The 22,471-nt window shown below is 33.1% G+C and overlaps 1 protein-coding gene across 3 annotated transcripts; it reads left to right on the top strand.

Annotated features, from left to right (window-relative positions):
- The first annotated feature begins 6,574 nt into the window (after window positions 1–6,574).
- Window positions 6,575–22,350, top strand: LOC100243644 (bZIP transcription factor 16). 3 transcript variants are annotated; one of them, XM_010664700.3, is made up of 13 exons: window positions 6,575–6,838; window positions 7,571–7,681; window positions 7,792–7,848; window positions 7,961–8,035; window positions 10,771–10,860; window positions 10,967–11,026; window positions 11,124–11,293; window positions 11,580–11,634; window positions 14,162–14,204; window positions 14,297–14,586; window positions 20,859–20,936; window positions 21,014–21,139; window positions 21,714–22,350. In XM_010664700.3, exons 2-13 carry the CDS (start codon window positions 7,613–7,615, stop codon window positions 21,840–21,842), a joined length of 1,242 nt encoding a protein of 413 aa, XP_010663002.1. In that variant the 5' UTR covers window positions 6,575–6,838; window positions 7,571–7,612; the 3' UTR covers window positions 21,843–22,350. The 3 variants fall into 3 exon arrangements, with proteins under 3 accessions (XP_010663002.1, XP_010663003.1, XP_002276625.1); XM_010664701.3 differs by having other exon boundaries at window positions 6,584–6,825; XM_002276589.4 differs by having other exon boundaries at window positions 6,585–6,834.
- The last annotated feature ends 121 nt before the right edge of the window (window positions 22,351–22,471 follow it).

Below are 22,471 nucleotides of genomic sequence, written 5' to 3'. Positions count from 1 at the left end.
ATTTTACTTGATTTTTACCATAAAAAAAATGTCAATTCAATTTCATTTAAAAGTGTCTATTTGCAATTTTAATTATGAATAATAATAATAATAATAAAGTCTTTTGCAAATTTGATTTAAAAGATATGATTTTTCAAAATTTTAGTTTAGATAAGGAAATTTGTTTAACTTTTATTAAGAAAAGAAAAAATAAAGATTTTATATATATATATATATATATATATAAGTTTTTCTAAAAATAAAATAAAATTTATTTTATTATTTCAAAATAAAGACCTTTTTCACAATGTTAGTTACAAAAGATTTTTTCAAATATTTATGGAAAAAAATATTAACAAAAACCAACTTCTATTTGAATTAGAAAATAATTTAAAATATATATACTTTTAAAAAAACTCTCAAATTTATTTTTTTTTAAAAAGCTTTACAATTTATTTTTATTTTTTAAAAAAAAATGCAAGTTATCCGCATTTCATTCTAAAAAATTATTTTAAATTAATAATAAAAAAAGAAAAGAAAAAGAAACGTCCAAAAAACGTGATATCCCATTTCAATTCAATTTCCACTAAAAGACACTTATCCCATTTTATTAAAAATGATTTAATTAAAAAAGAAGAAAATCTAGTTTATGACAAAGGCTTCCCAAATCGTACAAAAAAAACTTTATTTTATTTAATAAAAAATTTTAATTTTATAAATACAAAAATTGACGTTTTTATTTATTTATTTCAAACAAGAAGGTTTTAAAATTGTTATAAAAAAAGTTTCTGATTAGCATGACTTTAGTTTATTAAAAAAAAAAATCAATTTTAAGACTTTATTTAAAAAAGAGAAAGAAGAAAAAATAATTATAAAATTTTGAAAACAAGAATATCATATAGTGAATCAATAAACAAATAAACCTTATCCATTCAAATAACTTACAACCAATACACGTATTCCTTTAATAATAAAAGAAACAAATATTAAACAAAAATTATAACAGAATAATAGTGGAATATTTATGACAATAATATGTCTGCAGAACAATAACAAAATCTGCCAAACATATATACAAATATACATGGAAGCAAATATAAATATGTGCGGCAACATATACAAATATGTATAAAAATAAGTACAACTATGCACAAAAATGGGAGGATGGGGATAAATAAATATACCCTTTACAGAGTGATCCCATTGCTTAATAGCTTTCTACAGCTTCCCAAACAAAACTTAGAATACAAAGCCTTGTGATGGTGCCCAAGTTCTTTCACTAGTAACAACAATATCTTTGAAAAGAATATCCAATTGCTCAACATTTTTCAAGCCCTTTGTTTTAAACTTTATTGCCTTGGGATTCTCCTACAAGAATATTTAATTTATCATATTCCATAACTAATATATAAATTAACCAAACAAGTTTAATAAATAAACAAAACATACCTTCAATTTCTTATCCCACTATTCACTGCTTGCATTGATGGTTTGCTTCATAGGAGCCCACCAAGGCCAGTCTTTTTCCTAACTAAGGTATTCCAAAGTTGTCAATCCTTTTTAAGAGAACTCCATTTATTCTTAAGTTGTCTATATTTATAGTTTCTTCCAATCAAATTGTTGAAGGCTTTTATCACATTTTTTCATCTCAACTTGCTAAAGTAACTATTTGGTCCATTTCCATTCAAGACATGGTTACGTAGGAGGAAATGGTCATAGATAACATTTCTATGAGTCATAAGCTTATATATTCATTGACTAGTTGATACTTAGAGATGTTTGTCAGGCACATGTTAGAAGTATCTTATTATGTAGATTGTGATCTCATATGGATTGTTCCATATATATGTATGTATGTATATGGGATGTTATTCACTATTCAATCTTGTGTGATCGAGATATGTTTGTTTATTGGATTTGCATATGCACATGTGTTCACCATATGATTGATACAATAGGTGAAAAGAGTATATCAACATGCAAAGATTGGCTTACTCACACGAGTGATCACCTTTTGTTTTTTCTATATTGAGTAAAGATAAGGTATAACAAGTTCAAAGTGTTTGATAGTATGCTTGGACATTACAATTTATTTTTTGCCTTAACTATATAAAAGATAAGGTCCTTAACTGTATTGATGGAGACTGAGTATACATAGTCCTCCAATTTGTACTTAGCTTATAAAAGTGGACAAATGTGAAATCTCAATATGAAGCTTGAGTAAATGAGCATATAGAGAATTGAGTCTAGTGTATTTAATGTGATTGGAGTAAGATATGTACAATGTTAGATATATGATACACCCTCATGACAGAGAGATCATTATAACATCTATTTCATACCACATGTAATTGGTGGCCAAATTAGAAGATGAGTGAATGAATCTCTGCTTCTTCATCATGTGAGTTCTTAAAGATCATTATGATCACATTTTTTTTATGCCTCATATGACTTTTGACTAAGTCATGAGGCAGATCTTATGTATGCTACTCTAAAATGTTGTCATGTTAATGATTAATACAACCTAAAGGAACACTTTTTTAGGAAAGCAATTAAACCAAAGTTAAATGACATGCGAGTGAGAGTAAAACTATTTGGTGAGATATTATATTATTGAGCTCATTATTGACAATTTATGACGCACTTTAGGTATTGTAATATAAGTGTGAGAAGATTATACAAAACATGACCCTCCTAAATTTTTTTTTGGGAGGAACTAGAGATGTTTAATATTATGTGACTAAATAGATTTGGGGCATACTAAGACTCTTTTTAGGGGTTGGACCATCATGGTCTATGAAAGATTTGGTGTAGTATTCTCAGACTTCTTTTTTATTTGTGTGTTTGATGGTTGCATGGCCTATTAATGAGTATGTGTGGAAATGACAATAAGACTATTTAGGAGATGCATGACAAAGTTATGCCCACTATGAGTAAGTGGGAGATGAGAGAGTCAATGGGCAATCTTAGTAGGCATCTTATTGGATGAGAGCCTAGTACTTGATGAAAGTCCTTAAAATCCCCGAAAGATATTTATTAAAAAAATTTATATTTTTAATAATTATATCATTATATAACAAGGTGATTGAACTTATCAAGGTTTGATCACTTATTTCATTAGCTCACCTTTCACCTCTCGATAGATTCTTAGTGGTAAGCAATATTTGTGTGAGGATATTTCTCTTTCCATCCCTATTGGTTTCTCAAATGTTGCCATGAAATTGAATGATTGCTCTCCTAACATAGGTGTCTTACGTACCAACATGATAACATCGTATGAAGGAAATACACATAGCATTCACTTTTCATTTCCACTTATGTACATACAATAATTACCTAGTACAAAATCACATAAACAGAAGATCTAAAATTCTCCAAGCAACATATAATCCAAACACATAAACTTTCACATCCTAGTTTATTCATTTCAAAATTTATTATTTCTTAACATGCATGTGACAATAAATTATTGGTGTACACATGTTGTATGGTACCAAAAAAATTATACTTTCCCTACTTCAATCATTATTTAACATTTATGAAAAATAATGTAATATTTTATATTACTTTATAATTTAATAAATATAAGAATAATAATGTATTTAAAAAATAACAAATATGTAACGAATTTCAAAATTAATAAACAGTAACATTTGAGTATGTTCGACATTGATTTTAGGAAGTTTTTTTATCCTAAAAAGTATTTTTTTAAAAATATCAAACATTTGATAAGATTTAGAAAATACTTTTAAACTTTTGAAAAATTATTTATCATTCATTTGACAATATTTTAGGAAATGTTTCTAATTTTTTTAACACTAAAAATTCTGTATCATTTAAGTGTTAGAAAGATTAAAAATGCTTTCTAAAATTATTACCAAACACACTCTTATACATTGAAAAATCATTTATAGTATTTTTTGGAAAAATATTTTACAGACGATTCTTTTAAAAACATTTCCCAATAAAACACTTTTACTAAAAACATTTCATATAGAAATACACCCAAAGACACTCTAAATAAATTACTTCCATTATATTTTAACATTTATTATATTTGAGTAGATTTGATTGAACCGATATTATTATAAATTATTATTTTATTTTGATTTTATGTTATACAAATACTTAAAGAGAAATAAATATCTTTTCTTAATCCTGTAACCTGAGTCATGCAATCATAAAATTTTACTTCTTTATTTTTTTTAGCATCTCTTTTTGGTAGGGAATTATTTTTCTTGGTAGTTTTCTTTTCTTTTCTTCTCTTATTGATTTCCGCTAGCCGCCTCAGCTTGTGGTGTAGTTGTTGGCGGGTCAATCGAGTTGGAAAGTTGATTTACTTCCCTTCAACAAGGGGATTTTATCTTTTTATATGCTGCGATTTATGAGAATTACAAAAACTTTTATAAAATTTTCCATCATCCCAAAAAGAAAATTGGTCAACACCATTCCAAATGTTTGGAATCACAGAAACCGGGTTGTGTCTAGGAAAACACAATTAGCTCCTTTCTCATTATTGATTGAATTTTAAGAACTTTAAGAATAAAATAAAAATAAAATAAAATAAAATAAAAACCTCAAAATCTATAGGTTTGTTTGATAACTATTTTTAATAATAGTTTTTCTATTTTTTAAAACGAAAAAACACATTTGACAACTTAAAAACTGTTTTTTATTATATGTTTTTTAAAAACAAAAAATATAGTGTTTTCAGATAATATCTTTCAACTATCTTCACTTATTCTTTTAGAATTGTTTAAAAAAAATAATTATACAAATATATAAAATGATTAAAAATAAAATATTAGATATAAAAACTGTTTTTCTGTCGTATATTTTTTAAGAATAGAAAATATGATATTTTTAAATAACATCTTTCTGACTATTTTCACTTATTCTTTTAGAATTGTTTTAAAAAAATAATCATAAAAATATATAAAATAATTAAAAATAAAATGTTAGATATAAAAATTATTTTTAAAATATATTTAAAAATTTTTAAAATTTTTTAAAAACATTTTAGGTTACAAATAGACTTTTATTTTACAAAATATTAAAAAACAAATTTTAAAACCATAAACTAAATTTTCATGGATAAGAGTATCATATGCCAAACCAAAAGAATCTAGTCATATTATTCAGAGGGCTTGTAATAATTTGAGCACTTAAAGCCATATTTAAGGGAGTTTTTCAAAAGATTAAAGCATAATTTGAAGGTTGAAAATAATTGTAAGTTATGTTTTGATAAGATTCTTAACCATGATCACATCCGTTTGAACTTAACTTTGAACATAAATGGACAAATCCATGCTTTTCCAAATATGTGATTGGGGAATTTGACAAAATTTATTTAGTTAATTTTTTTTTTAACTGTTATAATTATTCCTATTTTTATTAAAAATATTTTTAAATTACCTTTGTCAAACATAAAATTCGATTCAATCATACCATTGATTACATCTAATTTTACCGTTTTTACTATTACGTGGATGTTTGATAAACCAACTTAATAACTTAAATGACTTGATAACTTAATTTAAATCATTAAGTAAATTAAGTATGTTTGGTAAAATAACTGTTTAAAGTAAAAAGCAACTTTAAGTAGTAAGTAAAAATAATTAATTTATTCTTAAGTTTATATTTTTATTTACCTTTTTATCCCCATTTGTCTTAATTACCTATACAATTTCTTTTATTATCTATTGTTACTCAACTTCTTTTACCTTAATTATAATTTATGAAGATAAATATGTATGATTTAAAATAAAATTTAAGTTAATTTATCAAATAACCTTAATACTTATAGAATTAAGTAATAAATTTTAAGTCAATAATTTAAATATAATTTAACTTAAAATCATCTTAAATTATTAAGTAATAAGTATTAAGTTTTACTAAATATTAAGTAATAAGTATTAACTTAAAGTCAATTTAAGATTGGTAAAATATTTTTACAATAAGGTCAATGTTCTTTAGTACAATAAGATTGGTAAAAAATCTAATAGGACACATTATTTAGTGAGTGTGTTCTAAAATAACCAAAATTCTAATAAGTACAAGATTTGGTTTCATACTAATAAAATTTTAATTGATAATAAATTTGGTTTTTGTAATGAAAATTTTGAGGGGTGTGATTTAAAAATAATTTTCTATTTTTAAAAACAGGAAAATGTTTTAAAATTTTTTTAACACCGTTTGGGTATTGCTTTTTATAAATAATTTTTTAAAATAAAGAATAATTTTTAGAGAACAAATAAAAGTTGTTTTCATAGATTTTTTAAAAATAAAAGGAAAATATGAATTATTTGATTATGTTTTATGAAATTTATTTTTAAAATTTATTTTTAAGTTAAAGAATAAAAAATATTTTTTAAAAACAAATTTAAGAAGACATTACCAAATGAGCCCTTTGTTTCTTATATAAAAATAATATTATATTTTTTATTATTAATTTTAAATGTTATTTAATAAATTTATTAAATTTTTTAATTTAATAATTTAGAATCAACCGAGAGTAGAGTGGAAGGGTTTAGTGTAAGGGTAGAAATAATAAAAAAATAAAATGTATAAGAGACAAACCACCAATCATCATCATCAGTAGAAGTAGAAGACTAAGGAGAGGAGCAGATGGGGATTTTTGGCATGTGCGAAAGACCATTTTAGCCTTTCCATTCTTCTATTTTTTATCCATGAAAGAGCCCTATTTTCCCCCAATTTTGCCCTAATCTCTTCGCAGATTTGATCCTTCCGGACCTGCATCGAACATTCTTCTCGTCACGACAAGCTTTTTCTTCCTTGTTCTCTTTCTTCCTTTCTCTCTGCACTTCTTGCCAATTGCTTTCCACTGTATGTTTGGTTGGTAATTTCAACAGCTCATCATTTTTTTTTATTTGTTTCTATTTAGGTTAATTTTCGTGGATTTTTGATCTCTTGGAATTAGGGTTTCTTTCCTTCTCGTTAAATTTTATCATTCCTCTAGAAAGAGGGAATTTTTATGCCCCTTAATTATTTAGGGTTCCTTTTTCTTTTCTTTTTTCCATGTTTATTTTTAAGGTAAAAGGTAAGTGGTTTTTTCTTCTTAATAATTTGTTTGGGTGTTGAGAAAACATGGAAAGCAAAAATAAATTAAAAATTTGGGATTTAGACTATTGATTGGTTGGATCTGGGAAAACAAAAGTGTGTTTTAGTACAACTGTTTGGGTGTATTGAAGGAAGTTCTTTTGATTTGTCCTCTATTTGGTTTGCGATAAAATTTGAGAAATGAGAAGGAAATATTGAATTTTATGTTTTTGTTTCCTTTTTGTTATTTCTTCTTTGAATGAAGAACTCTGCAAACTAGGTCAACTGGTTGTGATAGGCTTATAAGTGTGGGGGTTTGTTGAAAATCTGAGATTTAGAAAATTTGCTTGTTTATTTTTTATTGTAATTTCATAGCTGCCAAACAAAGCATTTTAGGAAAACGGAACTCACTTGATACATATGAGCCAAAATTATATCATGCATTCGGTTTCCTGGCAACAAAACTGAGGGTGATTTCATTTGTTAAATAGAAGTTGAATGATTTTATTAAAAGGAAGTTCTTTTATTGCAGAATGGTTTGAGAAAGTTGTGGAAGGTGGGGTCATATTGAATAATGGGCAGTAGTGAGATGGATAAGGCAGGGAAGGAGAAGGAGTCAAAGACACCGCCTACTACTACACAGGTTTGCTTGTGTATTTTTTTGTTATTGAATACGTTACATTGGTGATTGTGTTCAATCTATTGCCATATGGAAAATATTTTAAATTGGTTTATTATTCTTGATTCTTTCAGGAGCAGTCTTCAACCACGAGCGCTGGAACAGTTAATCCTGATTGGTCTGGATTTCAGGTTCCTTTAGTCAAAACTTAAAAGCTTATACTAAGGGTTTTCCATTGTTGCTTTCTTATTGTCTTTTAATTGTTTATGTGGCTTGACTTAATTTTTTTTATTTTTATTACAGGCATATTCTCCCATACCTCCACATGGGTTCTTGGCGTCAAGTCCCCAAGCTCACCCTTACATGTGGGGAGTTCAGGTATTTGTTCTTATATGTTTTTCTCATCGGAAATTGAAAATGCTTATTTGGATTTCTTGGAGGAGAAAGTAATGGGATTGTATTGGACTGCTCAAACCGATTAAACTACTTAACATTCTGATTTTGATATTTCATCTGAGGTGCAAATGAGCCAGTCTAGGTAGAGTGTTGTGTTGTTTAATTGTTCTCAAGATGAACTTCTGATTTGTGAGAATAACTGAGCTTGCTAACTAACATAGTTCAATTAAGTTAGTTACATTGTGCTCTCTCTCTCTCTCTTATCTTTTTATTTTTTATTTTTATAAATTTAGCAACAAGTTATGAAAGTGAATTTGGGGTAACAAGAAGGATCAGCTGACCAAAAAGTGTACAATTCAATAAAGATAGAAACAAAAAACTGAGGGCATAAAATCTCATAGAAAAGAGTTTAACTGGGGGGCACCCTTCAATTTGCCAATCTACAGGTTTCTTTCGTTTTCCCCCTTTATATCCCTGTTGTTTCTCAAGTTTCCCTTGTTAAAAAATCTAGTTTAAAACTTAAGTTTGAACCTGCTGGTATAGATGGGGAAGAAGAGGAACAGCAGGGTTTTCTTGGGATTGAAAATTTGGAAAGCAAGCGTAAAGAAATGATCTGAGATCCTTCTACAATTGGTTGGAGGAGGAGGCTTGGTTAGGTGGGAGACACTCATCTTAGATTTCATTGATACCCTGGGGCATTGACAGGTTTGGGTGATGGTTAATTTTCCTTTGCTCAAAGACCAGTTTGGCTGTTTTTCCCCCTTTTCTTAGAAGCCATTGTGGACGTATCCTACCTATGCACTGGAATCTATCCTCTACAGTGTTCTTTTATGAAGTCATCCATATGTATCAAAGAAATGAAGTTCAACTGATTAATAGTGTTTAGCTGAGTTGAGTTATACATAAGCCTTTGGATATGTTTAGCAGTTATAAAATTTCAGCAATCCCTGCTGAAAGACATCTTTAATTTGTAGATAGAATTGTCAAATTTCATTGAGTTGCGTGAAGCATTGAAGTTAACAATTGTGCTGGATGCCTGTGGAGAAAGGATATTTAGATGTTGGTAGATCAGATAAGTACGTCCTAGGGACTTTTTGTTTCATTAAGATTGTGTGAAGAATCTTTGGAAGGAAAGCCTCATAGGCAGTTGTGAATATAATTTTTTTTTTATTAGTTCTCATTTGTTCTGTTCAGAAAACAGTTTCAAATTTTCTGTCATGTTCTTTTAATGGGTCAGATAACACTTGAACTGTCTTTTAGCATGCTGCATTTGGCATCTTTGAAAATTCTTAACATTTAAGAATAGTGTGACATCGTATCGTTCTAGAGCTGAGAGTAATTCATTAGAAATTCTGTAATACTTAAGAGTTGAGATTTTCATTTGGAAGCAATCAATCATGTAATACTAAAATTATACAGCATTAACTGAATCATTTGACAGACATATTAAGTGAAAATACAGAAAAAGTTGTTGATTACTAAGCTGAACGCATGTTACCTGCCTTACATCAATTATTTCTCTTAGAAAGTTGAAAAGCTTCTACCAGTTAAAATATAACCACTATAATCCATTTGATTTGTTCATGTAGCTTGTGGCTTAAGGATTCCCTCGTTGCTAAACTGTACATGTGGCCTCATGGGTATCTTTTAGTTAATGATCAAATGGATTCGTGTTCTTTGTTACATTTTATGGGTGTACTCCAAGTCCTAAAGTAGGGTTGCAGCTATTGTAGCTTGAATCTTTTGTGTCTCATTTGTATACTTCCAGTGTACCGTGTTTGGCACTTTTCTTACATTTATATATTCTTATTTGCCTGTCAAAAAAAAAAAAAAAAAAATCGGCTTGTGGCTTGTGAAACATAAACTGCGAGATGACAGCTTAAGTGAACTTCAGATGTTGGAAATGAAATGAACATGCTATTTGTGTTTGATAATTAATTTATCATAAGCAAACAGAAAAGTAATTATGTCCAGAAGTAGGAATGGAGACTTAGCACGTGTAGCTTGGAACATTGACAATCTTAATTAAATAAGGCATGATAAACTCTCCTAAGCTGGCCAAGGAGGGAGTTTTGTGGGGAAAAAAACAGAGGGAGGCATAGAGGGCTGTTTGGAAGGAGAGAAATGGTAGGTCATTTTGAAAATCTAGAATAATCATGCCCTCAAAATGTTGTCCATGTACTCCACTGTTTTGTGCTAAAAGGTCCATGGATGTGAATTCCATGTTTATTCTAAATCTAGTTAATTGGTTGGAATTTACATAATGGGAGAGAAACTTTTTTTAATCTTCCTCATTTTTTTTTCCATTTGGTGTCCTTGTATATGTCTTGCACATTTTGGCATGCCTTTTTCTGATTGGCGCTATTAATATAATTTTTGTTTGCCTATTAAAAAAAATAGAAATGGTACCATATGGTTTTTAGATATTTTCATATTTACTTTTCATTGGTTTTTGTAATGGCTTGTACTTTTAGAAAGGGGGTTTGAGGAAAGGAGAGTGATGAAGACATGGATTTTTCTGCTGATGTATAACTAAAATGTCTTGGCAAAGGTGTAGAAAATTTTATTTAAATTTTTGTCCCTCCTGTGATATAATCTTCTGGATGGTGGTTGGTACAGTGCTTCAATTTGTCTTTTCAGCACCTATTTTTTTCTTCTTTAACCCAATGTTTTGTTTGATAGTTTGTACAGTTTTAAAAAATTTTGTTTGCTTGCAGCATCTAATGCCTCCATATGGTACCCCACCACATCCATATGTTGCAATGTATCCCCCTGGTGGCTTATATGCTCATCCATCTATTCCTCCGGTATTTTCTTTTGGAGCATGCTTTAGTTTCAGTTATAATATTGTCATCGTGTACTTGCTTTCTGCATTCCGCTATCTAAAATGCTCAATGTTTTATTTTTTAACAGGGATCTTATCCTTTCAGTCCTTTTGCTATGCCTTCTCCAAATGGCATTGCTGAGACCTCTGTGAGTTAATTAAGCTACTGTATCATTTGGTCTGCTGCTGAGTAGACATATTCTTTTTCATATGGATCTGTAGAATAACTTGTAAATTTTCATGTAGGGAACCACTCCGGGAAGCATGGAAGCTGATGGTAAATCATCTGAGGGTAAGGAAAAATTGCCCATCAAAAGATCAAAAGGAAGTTTGGGCAGTTTGAATATGCTTACAGGCAAGAATAATGAACTTGGTAAAACATCAGGAGCATCTGCTAATGGAGTGTATTCTAAAAGGTGCGCTGGCTAATATATAGCAGATGAATATCATAGTTGTATGGTTTTGTAGTTAGTCCTTGCCTAGTGCCTGGTTTAGGTGAGTGGGTTTGTTGCCTCTTGCTTTCATGGCCCAAGTGGCCTGTTTTGTGAACACTCATTTTTTCCTAAACTGGCTTCTGTTTGTAGAGTGGTTCTTCCCTTCATCATTTTCAGTTAGCATTTTTTTAGCAACTGCAAGGCCCTGTTGTTGCCACCAAATAATGCTGACTACTGCTGCTGATATTGGAATAAACTTGACATGCAGTGCTGAGAGTGCTAGTGAAGGTTCAAGCGAAGGGAGTGATGCAAATTCTCAGAGTGTAAGTATCATGGAGCTGAGTTTGTCTAGTTCTAGATTGATAATTTTTATGGGATTGTTCTGAATGTGGTGGGTACACATGCTTTTTTACATAGCCATTTTAAAGATGGAATTTCAGTTTCATGAAACTTTGGGGTCCATCTTATTATCTCAGCGCATGAGTTTTTCCCGCACTATTATACATGAAAGCGTTCCTTTGTTGATGTGAACCATATATGTAAGCCTTTTTTTGCTTATGTGACACTTAAAATACATGCCCACACTTCCTGCACTGTTCTACAAGAAAGTTTTCCTTTGTTTATCTGAACTGCATACGTGAGCTTTCCATTGTTGATGTGACACTTAAAACATGCATACACACACAACATAGCACACACATACACATATACTTATGCGCCATTCAGCTCCTTGTCACTTTGTTTATGTGAACTATATATGTAAGCTTTCCTTTGTTCATGTGACATGAACACACACAAACACGCACAAACACACACAAACACTGCAAACACACACAAACACATGCTCATGTACCAATCAGCTCCTTGTTACTCAACTGTTGTTGCTACAATATTGCTAGCAATTTCATGTTGCTAATACCTTGAAGGGCTTGTTCTTGTATCTTTTGGCTCTTTGGTATAAATAGTCCTTGAATAAAAAAAATTATATTTTGGAAATAACTTCTATTATGTGTTTGACAAGGATTATTGGTAGAGTGTTCATTGCTTCTTCATTTCTGCTATAGTTTCTTTTCTCATTTGGACATTTCCAGGAATTAGGGGTTTTGGTGGCCGACGATCACTTATAAAGCAGACAGAATGCTTGTATTTGAGTGATTTTGTTTGGGTTGTTTTCTTTTTTCTTTTTTTTTTTTTCCTTTTTCCTTTTTGAGTTGGGTATGAAAGGCTTGAGGGAGAAAAACCTCCCAGGCTACCGCTATGGCCCTTTAGATCACCTTGATAAAGAGGATCTTTCGTTGTAAATGTTGTGATTGTTAATGTGCTTAGTAAAGTCTAATTAGCTGATACTGGTTTCCTAGGTTTCTAGTTTGTTACCTGATGCACATGTCTTCTATAAGACATCACACATATTGCTTTAGATTTATGTTATCTGTTAGTAACCTTAAATTTTAAGGAATATGTAACCTGTGAAACATGACTGGAGCACCTAATCTAATATTTAATGAAGTGTGTAATTAATATGCCTTAAAACATAGCCCATGTGTTTAATGCCTAACTAAAGATTCAATAATGTGGCTGAGTATGTGTTTAACTTTTACCATTGCATAACCATAGTTCTTAGTAGCTTAGTTTTTGGATGGGTAAGTTTAAAAGTAAAATTTTTGCACCATGCACCATCTATGAGATTATGTGAAACTTAGGGTAATATAGCTATGAAAATTTTGAACTTTCCCACTGTAGAAGTGAAAAGGTCTCATAAACTATGCAACGAATTATTAATGAGGGTGATATTCAGATTTGTGACAGTTGGAACCCAAGAAATTAGTATTTAAAATTGTTCAGAAATGGAAGGCAGTCTTAAGGGAGAAGTAAATGCTATTGATTGAGATTGGCCTCAACAGTGGCTGGGTTGAATATGGTTTCTGCAAACTTTAGATTCTGGAGGTCTCGTGTTATGGTTGTTGTGGCATCTTCAAACAACACAGCATGTGAAAGGCTTTGGTGTGGCAGGCCAGCAATGAACCTTATAAAAAATAAGACCAGCCATGACTATCCTATTCCCTTTATGATCCAAATTTCAAAATGTACCCCACCATCACCATTTTTTATTTTTCCAATTGTAGGCAAGAAAAAGTACATTAAACGACTTGAGAAACAATGGTGTGTAGGAGTGGGGCAAGTGAGGTTTTGGTTATGCAAAGAAGCATCCAGAGAAGCAAAAAACAGAAAATCACAATGCCTAAGCAAGAGGTTACAGACAAGGTCTTATGTTAATGATGACCTTTGAATGAAATCAAAGAGGAAAAGCTTTGATTCCCTGAGGAACCCCTAGACCATAGGAGCGGACACTTCATGCAAAGTTTCTTTAAAGTTAACTTGGTAGTGCCAGTATGCTACTCCTTAAATATATGCTGATTCTGCTCCTTTGGAATATGCCATACCTGAATAATAACGTGGCTCAGTTTTCTTAATCTTCCCCTTCCTCTTGCTGACAAAGCTGCTCTCCAGCTGACCTAGGGATACCAAGACTAAATTCCTCTGCCTCTTACTGAACAAAGCTGCACAATTGGCCTTCTTGAATTGTGATTAATGTTACTTTGGTTCACTTTTAGGTTTTTTTTAATCTTTCTTAGCTGTTGAGTTTATGTGGTTCTTGTCTTGATCATAACTGTATATTGTGGAAGGATTTCTGGAAAAAAAAAAAAGGTTTGCTGAATTTTTTATGCCAGTTGTGTCACATAACATGAACAATGTTGTGCTTATTGGACTAACTACGTAGTATTCACTTCTATTGCTTGTTTCTTACTTGCTAGGTTTGCAAAATGTGTTGATTTCCTTGATTTTGTGCAGGACTCACAACTGAAGTCTGGATGTAGGCAAGATTCTTTGGAAGGTCTGTAGTAAAAATGCCATTCCAAATTCAGTTACTATTTTGGTTATTATATTTGATGTTAGCCATAAACCGTTGTTATGTCTTAATTACAGCTGAAACATCTCAGAATGGCAGCACTTGCCATGCTCCTCAAAATGGAGGACCAAATACACCTCATGCAATGGTGAACCAAACAATGGCCATCATGCCAATATCAGCACCTGGTGCTCCAGGAGGTGTTCCTGGTCCTACTACAAACTTAAACATTGGAATGGATTACTGGGGTGCTCCAACTTCATCTACTATTCCTGCAATGCGTGGGAAGGTTCCTTCTGCTCCAGTCACAGGAGGAATTGTTACTGCTGGGTCACGAGACAGTGTTCAATCACAGCTTTGGTTACAGGTTCTCTCTCTCTCTCTCTATATATATATATATATATATATATATATATATATATATATATATATATATATATATATATATATATATATATATATATTCCATTAATTCTTTCAAATTTGCCTTGATGGTTTGATTTTTGACTGGATTTGGATGCAACTCAGTTTTGGCCGGTTTACATTTTTAACTAGATATTTACTAATATATGGTAATTAAAATCATTGTTTATCAAATGATCTGATGATGAACTTTATAACAGATCTAGTTTGACTTCAGTCCAACTGTTATAATCAAATACAAAAACAGAAAATTAAATAGGGAACCAGTTCATTCAATTAAATTAAAAAGACGTGTATAAAATGAGTTTTCATGCACTGGATGTACTGTAATGCTGGTCGTAGCATATTTCTGAATTTGATTAAGGGGAAGACATCTATATAGATATCTATAACCACCCTACTCTTTTTACTGTCTTCTGTATTCAGATCATGGGTTGGGCCAGTTTACTTTAAAACCCTGCCCTCCACTGCACAAAATGATAACAGAACTCATAAACCAACCAGAATTATGATAAGTTTTCATGCACTGGACATATTGTAATTCTGGTTGTAGCATATTTCTGAATTTGATTAAGGGGAAGACATCTATATAGATATCTATAACCACCCTACTCTTTTTACTGTGTGCTGTATTCAGATCATGGGTTGGGTCAGTTTACTTTAAAACCTGCCCTCCACTGCACAAAAAGATAACAGAACTCATAAACAAACCAGAATTAGATAACAGAACTCATAAACAAACCAGAATTAGTATGTATGTATGTATGGGTTGCCAATGACACTTTGCTTTCGGGGGAATTCCTAAGTTACCGCATTGTGAAAGGTTGGAAGTTCAAGCCACCTATGGTATGTTAGGGTAGAGAAGTAGTATTGTAGTATCATGTAGGTTATCGATATTCTCATATGTGCCAGAAGAAAAACGATTATATATGTTAATAGCCAAGTGTCAATAATCAGTCCCTAAGGGTGCCAAATTTTGTGTTTTCATGGTCAATATTGGCTTCTGTTTACATCAACTACAGTTCAATTGAACAACTACTTCTAAAAAGTGCATACACCATTTGTTTTGTTTTTAAATATTTTGTGCTGTGGCCTAATATTTATAATTTTTCATATTTTTTTCTTTCTTGTGTTGCCCAGGATTGGATCTATATTTTTCCAATTCCCAATGGAGTTTGCTTACATATGATGCTAAATATTTGTTAATATGTTAATATTTCTAGTGTCTAGGACTATTACTAAATAGTGTAACATATCACTATCTCACTTATTAGCTATAAAAATTAAAAAACCTGGAAGCAGCTCAACAAGGAAATCTAAGAGATCCTAGAGAAGAAATTGTTCATTGTGGCTAGAAATCTCCAAGAAAGTTCTCTAGAGATGAGGCTCCACACATGGCCAATTAGTTGGTAGTTTGGTTGGCTTATCTAGGGATCCAATTGAAAGGGCAAATGAAATGTCTTGAAAAAACAATAATTTTATGAATCCAATTGTCTAATTTTCCTAGTTTTCTCATACTCTAAGATGTCTGGGATAGAACAGTGGCTCAATCCTCTTCCAGATGTAAATTATTAGGGTCTAAAGTAACTGTCTTGGTTGAGCCTCCTTGCAGGGCTAAGATCTTGGCTTCCAAGGCCAAACCAAATCTTATTGGCTTGGAGAAAGTTTTTGCTGCATTGATCTTTGAAGATACCATCAATTCTCATTTGCCTTAGGTTCCCAAGTGAGCAACCATAAAAAGTAAGTGTAAGAAGAGTTAAAGGAAGGGCTGAGGGGTTCCCTTGCTGCCTTGACCCTAGCCTACGTTTTTTGCTTTTAATCATCTATCTCCAATCTTTAGCATAATCAAAATCATGGAATGCCTGAAAAGTCTTGGCAACTGCCTAGAGAGAAGTGGGGTATTGAACCACATGGTTCAAAGAGTCAACAGATATTTGGTTTTCCTGAAAAATCCTAATTTCCTACATGTTTTTGATAAACTTCCTTGTTCCTTACTTTATGCTTCTGATAAGCTTACTAAAGATTCCAAATTTTGTTTTCTTCCTCTATGATGATCTGGGGCTTCCTCATGAAGGCTATACATGTTCATTATTCTCCTCTTACTCATTCCCAACTGCCACCATTCCAACTTAAAATCATCATACAAAATTACAGGATCCAGGGACCAAGCACAAGCTATCCAGCCTTGGAATTAATATGATTTAAAGTCCAGAGAGGATATCAAGGTTCTAATGCTTGCAATCTTGCTGGGAGAAAGATGAAAGAGTATTCAGGGCTAGAAATGGGGGAACATGATGGGAGTTCCTCAAAGTAGGAAGAGTAACCTTAGAGGCAGCAAGGTTATTAGAAGCATATTGTCCCACAAACCTTCAGTATTGGTGCTGCCAACCTTTTTATTAGTGGGCAAGCCATAATCCCTGAAAATGGGGATCTGAAGAAGCAAGATGGGCAAAGGGGAGCTTAAATTCAAATGGGAAAGGAACAATCAAAGGATTAGAAAGGTACAGTCAGAGGAAGAATTAAGAGAAGAGGGGAAGGTGGTGGGCTTGGAATGAAAGAAAGAGAGACCAACAAATCTTTAATTTGATCCGTGTCTGAAATGAAATTCCTACCAAGCCAAGGTATTGTTCATTGGCTGGGGCAATACCTTCGCTGATATTGAAGATGGAGCTAGTTGAGAGCTCCCAAAACCCTTGCCAGTCCCCAAAAGCTGCCTTTACAAATTGACAAACTTTCCCGAAACTCTTAGCACAAACATTGGTCCACAGGGATAGGCATCAAAACCATGCTTGCATAATGTGTGACCTGGAAGAGGATTGGAGGCATTTATGCCATCCTCTCTCTAGTGACAGAAGAACAGCCAAACCATGAGACTACAGGGCTTAGGATATCCTCTGTATGCTGGCAGAGACTGAGTTGAGACTTCCCAGAGACTACCAGGCCTATGGAGGAGCTGGAATGGGGATCCATTGTGACCATAGGAAGCCAAGGATTCTTAACTGGCATGGGAAGTCCCAACTCTCTGAGAACCTTTCATGATTGACAGCAACTGAGGCTGCCATCCTTAAAGCTAGATATGGGACTGAGGAGGCTTGATAAAAGCCAAAGCATGTGAGCCCTTTTCCTTATAATTAAGGAAGCGCAAAGCTTCAAATCCATTTGACCTAGGCCCAGAGTGCAAGGGATTTCAATTTGAAATGGGTGCCCCCCAGCTTTGTTGCACCTAAAGTCTGTGTCCTTGTTGATGCTTCCATTCCTCCTCACTTTGTTTAGCCCGATCAATCCATGTGTAGGAGAGTTAGATTCTTCAATCTGGATTTGGCCTAGCAAACTCCTCTTCCCTAAAACCAGCCACAGCAAGCAGGATCATGAAAATTATATCCCTGATACCCCACCCCCCTCCTTTACCTGTTCTACTGTTTTGGCAACATTTTCCCTGTATGAACTTCCAGTTTAACTTTGCTCTGGAAAAATCAGGTAACTTTGATGATTGGCCTTCAATATGAACGGTTCTAAATGTATGAACTTCCCCAATTTGGTCCTAAAGGCTTCCATAGATTCCTCTGTCTGCAGATGAAGCAGTAAGACTCATGCCTCAATTCACCTACATCTAAATGAATCATTCAAAATCATGCTGGCTTTCATATAGCTTTGCTGGGCACTATCTAACCATCATTATCCAATACAACACTACCAATCTTACAAAGCTAGGGAAATATTAATACATCATAACATCCTAAATCTCCACCTTTTGGCAGTAGCTCTACCAAGGGTTCCTATCTGCAAGAGATAGGGGCTTCTTGTAGACCACTGCCCTTGGCCACAAGTTATCTTTATTTTGTCGACCTCTAAGCCTAGATTTCTCCAAATAGCATCCGCAACATCATGCGGAGGAGGAACCCAACCCTCTTGAAGGATCTTGCCATAGTAAAACTGCTACAACCTATTTTGTGACTCTTGACCCTTTAAGAACCCATGGAGGTTCACCATGCCACTGCAGTTAAACCTATAAATCAGCAAAGAAGGGGCTTAAATTCCATAAAAGCTCCTTGATTTTAGTGAATCTCGCATTTCTAAGCTCAATTAAATGTGATCTGCAGTGTTCCCTAATTTATTTTTATTTTTATTTTCAGCAAAACCCACCTCTTTTTCCAAAGAACAAAGCAAGTGATACTGCTTGGCATCCCACAACACTTACTCCTTGAATCCCAGCATAGAAGGTATACCATAGTTCATCCCTGTGATAGAGAACCAGATTCCTCCACCGATGTCTTCTTCATGCAGCACAAGCATCTTCTTCACTGTGACACAATTATTTTTTTTTTACTTTCTCCTTCAGCTATTTTCATGAAAATTAAAAACACAATATTATCTTCATACCTGGACTTAAACTTAAAGATTTGGCATGGAATTGAACATGCAGACTCTTGCAGAGTTTCAAAAATCGAAGAAATTTAAATATACCAACAATTTATTGATGCCTTGTATTCCTATCACAGTCAAGAGCTTCTGGTCTTCTAACAAAATTTGGAAATGACATTTTAAAAATCATTTCACTTGATATGTTGACATTGATGGATGAATGGATAGTTATAATGTAATTTGTCTTGTCAACTATTACTAAGATCTGCTGTATTCTCAACTATTAATTGATGGTTTAACTAAGAAACTGTACCTCCTAGTGTTGTCAACTATAACAAAAACCTGCCATGCTCAATTCATGCATTGAGAAGCAAAAGGATTAGGCATTAATGCTTAACCTTGCTTATCATTCCAGTCCTTGTATTCTGTCTTTGACTTGCTTATTCTGAGGAATGTTGAATCTAAAGCTTTGCTTCATAATGTTAAATTAAAATTTCCACCTACTGGAGTCTTGTCAACATGACTAACACTGGCCACACTCTCATTTCATGAATTACCAATGCAAAGTGATTAGGGTTTGATGTTGAATCTTGCAAGAAGATTAGGCCATGCTCAATTCATGCATTGAGATGCAAAAAGATTAGGCCTTAATGCTCAACTTTGCTTATTATTCCAGTCCTTGTATTCTGTCTTTGACTTGCTTATTCTGAGGAATGTTGAATCTAAAGTTTTGCTTCATAATGTTAAATTAAAATATCCACCTACTGGAGTCTTGTCAACTTGACTAACACTATCCACGCTCTCATTTCATGAATTACCAATTCAAAATGATTATGGTTTGATGTTGAATCTTGCTAATCTTGTGTCATATCCCTGCTAACCTTTTGAGCATAATCTTTATGTTTTATTAGAAGTTTTGCATATATGATTTTCTTTTTAATTGACAGATAAATTTATGAAAAGTGCCTAACAAAAAGGGGCATGACTGAAATACATGGGCAGGATACAAAGGGCACCAAATGGCCAGAAGAGGGAAAAGAACAAAAAATCTCTCTCCCTTTTAAAGTCTAAAAAACAGAAAGATGCCACATTAATAAACTTTCTAGACGGAAGGGGAAAAAAGGGCACAAAGGAATGAGTTTTTGGGTGCATGATCTGAAACTTTTGGTATTTTCAAACAAACTGGATTTCTCTTCTGCTGTATGGTCCAAGTGCAATGGAACAGTTCTCCGTGCCAGCCTTCGCTTATCCCTCACAAAACTCTCATGTCAACTCAATAAAGTCTCATTACTGCAGAAGGCAGAACCCGTTCTATTCCCAACAAAGAAAAATAAAAGATGCATTAATCCGCTAATTTTTCTTCACTCTTACAAAGATAGCACTGATTCACCAGGGTTCAGCCTCTGCTTTTTCTATCTCTTCTTTTTTAACTGATCCAAAGTCAAGATCCTCTGCCTCACCACTTCCCAAGTAAAGAACCATGCTCTCATAGGGGCCCACAAGGTTCAGACTTATCTTCACAAGAAAAATCCCTCTTCCTTCTTGCTCAAGATAAGAATACAAATCTTCGATTGTAGATATCTGGGAACATCATTAGGTAGAAATTAGTTTTCTTAAGATGGGAGAACTTTTGGAGCAACAGGCAATTTTCCAAATTTTGTGCAATATGTGATATTTTTGGATATGCCAGGAAAATGCTTTTGAATAAGGCTGAGGTGGATGCATTTAGTTTTCCCTATTGTTGTTATATTGATTGACACCTTCGGGCCTTTTTTTTTCTTTTAATGTTCATGCTTATTCCCTTATTATTATTGTTGCTATTTTATTTGACACTTTGAACTTACTTTGATTCAGGATGAAAGAGAGCTTAAAAGACAGAGAAGAAAGCAGTCGAACCGGGAGTCTGCTCGCCGATCCAGGTTGCGTAAGCAGGTAACTTCAGATTTTGTTAATCCTGTTGATGGCCTTGCTTGGAATTTATTGAGTGTTTATATGTTTTTGTGAGTCAGGCGGAATGTGATGAGCTGGCCCAGCGTGCTGACGCTTTAAAAGAAGAGAATGCCTCTCTTAGAGCAGAAGTCAGTCGCATCAAGAGCGAGTATGAGCAGCTTCTGTCTGAGAATGCCTCTCTTAAGGTGATATTCAAATCTTGGTTTGACCAAGCATTGGCCTTTCTACTTTTCTTCCCAAGGATGGGTGGATCAATAGCAGGAGAGAGTGCTATCATAGTGAATGTTAGGATTATAGCTATATTCAAAGGTCACAGCCAGTTCATACCTTGATTTAGATTTGAAAATTTGCCCAAGGGGTGGTGATATCTGAATGATCAAGTTCTCATGAACAGTCTGAAAATTTGGAGTGGTCCACAAATAGTGTATAGCAATGAATGGTTGTGATTAAAAGATTGGGTTGATACTTTTACTTTTTCCTTCACAAAAATGGAAAATGCAACATAACCTTGGCAGCTGGTGGTTTTCACTACCAGCTGCAGTCATAATTCTGTCTTCTTTTGCATCTGAGGACATGTGATTTTTATTGAATTTGAGCTACCCCAGAAAAAAAGGCTACTTCTAGTTCTATTAATAGCAAAATGGCTTCATTTTTAATAAAGTAAAGTGATGTGGAATTGGCCCTTCTTTCCCAGTTGTTTTCCTAGATGATGTTTCAATTTCTGATGGAAAGCATAAATTTCAAACTTTGGTTTTGCAGGAGAGACTTGGAGAAATTCCGGGGCAGGATGATCATAGAACTGGTGGGAGGAACGAGCAACACTTGGGTAATGACACTAAACAAACTGGACAAACTGGGCAAGCAGAGCATGGGCAGGGTGGTCACTAAGATTGAGGAACCGCCCTGCAGATTGCTCTTCCAGGAGCATAACCTAACAACCAATTAGCAACAGGAAGCCCCTATTTTACATAGCATGTAGTTTAAAATTGGTGGTAGCTGACCTTTTTTAGTTGGAGGATCTGTCTTAAGCATATCATCCAACCCCCCCCATCCCATATTTTCGTTGTGGCCAAATCTTCGACAGTGAGAAGACCCAGGATGGTATGTAGAGTGTGAAATCAATCCCCCTTCTGTACGTGTTACAAAAGGGCCTGTTATCTAGTTATCCGTATTTTGTTTCCTTAATGCAACTTGTCTGTATTAAAATATGGTTGATGAAGGTGTAAACTCCGAGATTAATAAACTATACTGGCTGGAATCCCCTCCTATGCAAATATGTGGCAGACTATTTTTGTGTTTTGCCATGTCCTATGTTAGCAAGAAGATAAGACGCGAACGATGAATCAAACGATTTGGGTTGTATTAGTGTTGATGAATCCACCTGATTAAGATCTCATCTCTCCTCTCCTCTCCTCTTCCACTGGCTGTTTGTTTTTGCGTGTGTGAATGGATGGACGCTTTTTGCTTGTGGTGGTACAAAAGTATGTGCAAATGGCCAATGGTTTCAATTATTTGTC

The sequence above is a fragment of the Vitis vinifera genome, chromosome 2 (assembly GCF_030704535.1).
Source record: "Vitis vinifera cultivar Pinot Noir 40024 chromosome 2, ASM3070453v1".
In the NCBI taxonomy this organism is placed as follows: domain Eukaryota; kingdom Viridiplantae; phylum Streptophyta; class Magnoliopsida; order Vitales; family Vitaceae; genus Vitis; species Vitis vinifera.
This window is presented reverse-complemented; position numbering and strand designations above follow the sequence as displayed.

What these genes read in the sequence shown, in the direction of transcription:
- LOC100243644 (XM_010664700.3), top strand. Translation starts at nt 7,613, where the DNA reads ATGGGCAGTAGTGAGATGGATAAGGCAGGGAAGGAGAAGGAGTCAAAG. An exon ending in CTGATTGGTCTGGATTTCAG is followed by an intron (nt 7,849 to 7,960) that starts GTTCCTTTAGTC and finishes TTTTTATTACAG; the next exon opens with GCATATTCTCCCATACCTCC. An exon ending in CTCATCCATCTATTCCTCCG is followed by an intron (nt 10,861 to 10,966) that starts GTATTTTCTTTT and finishes ATTTTTTAACAG; the next exon opens with GGATCTTATCCTTTCAGTCC.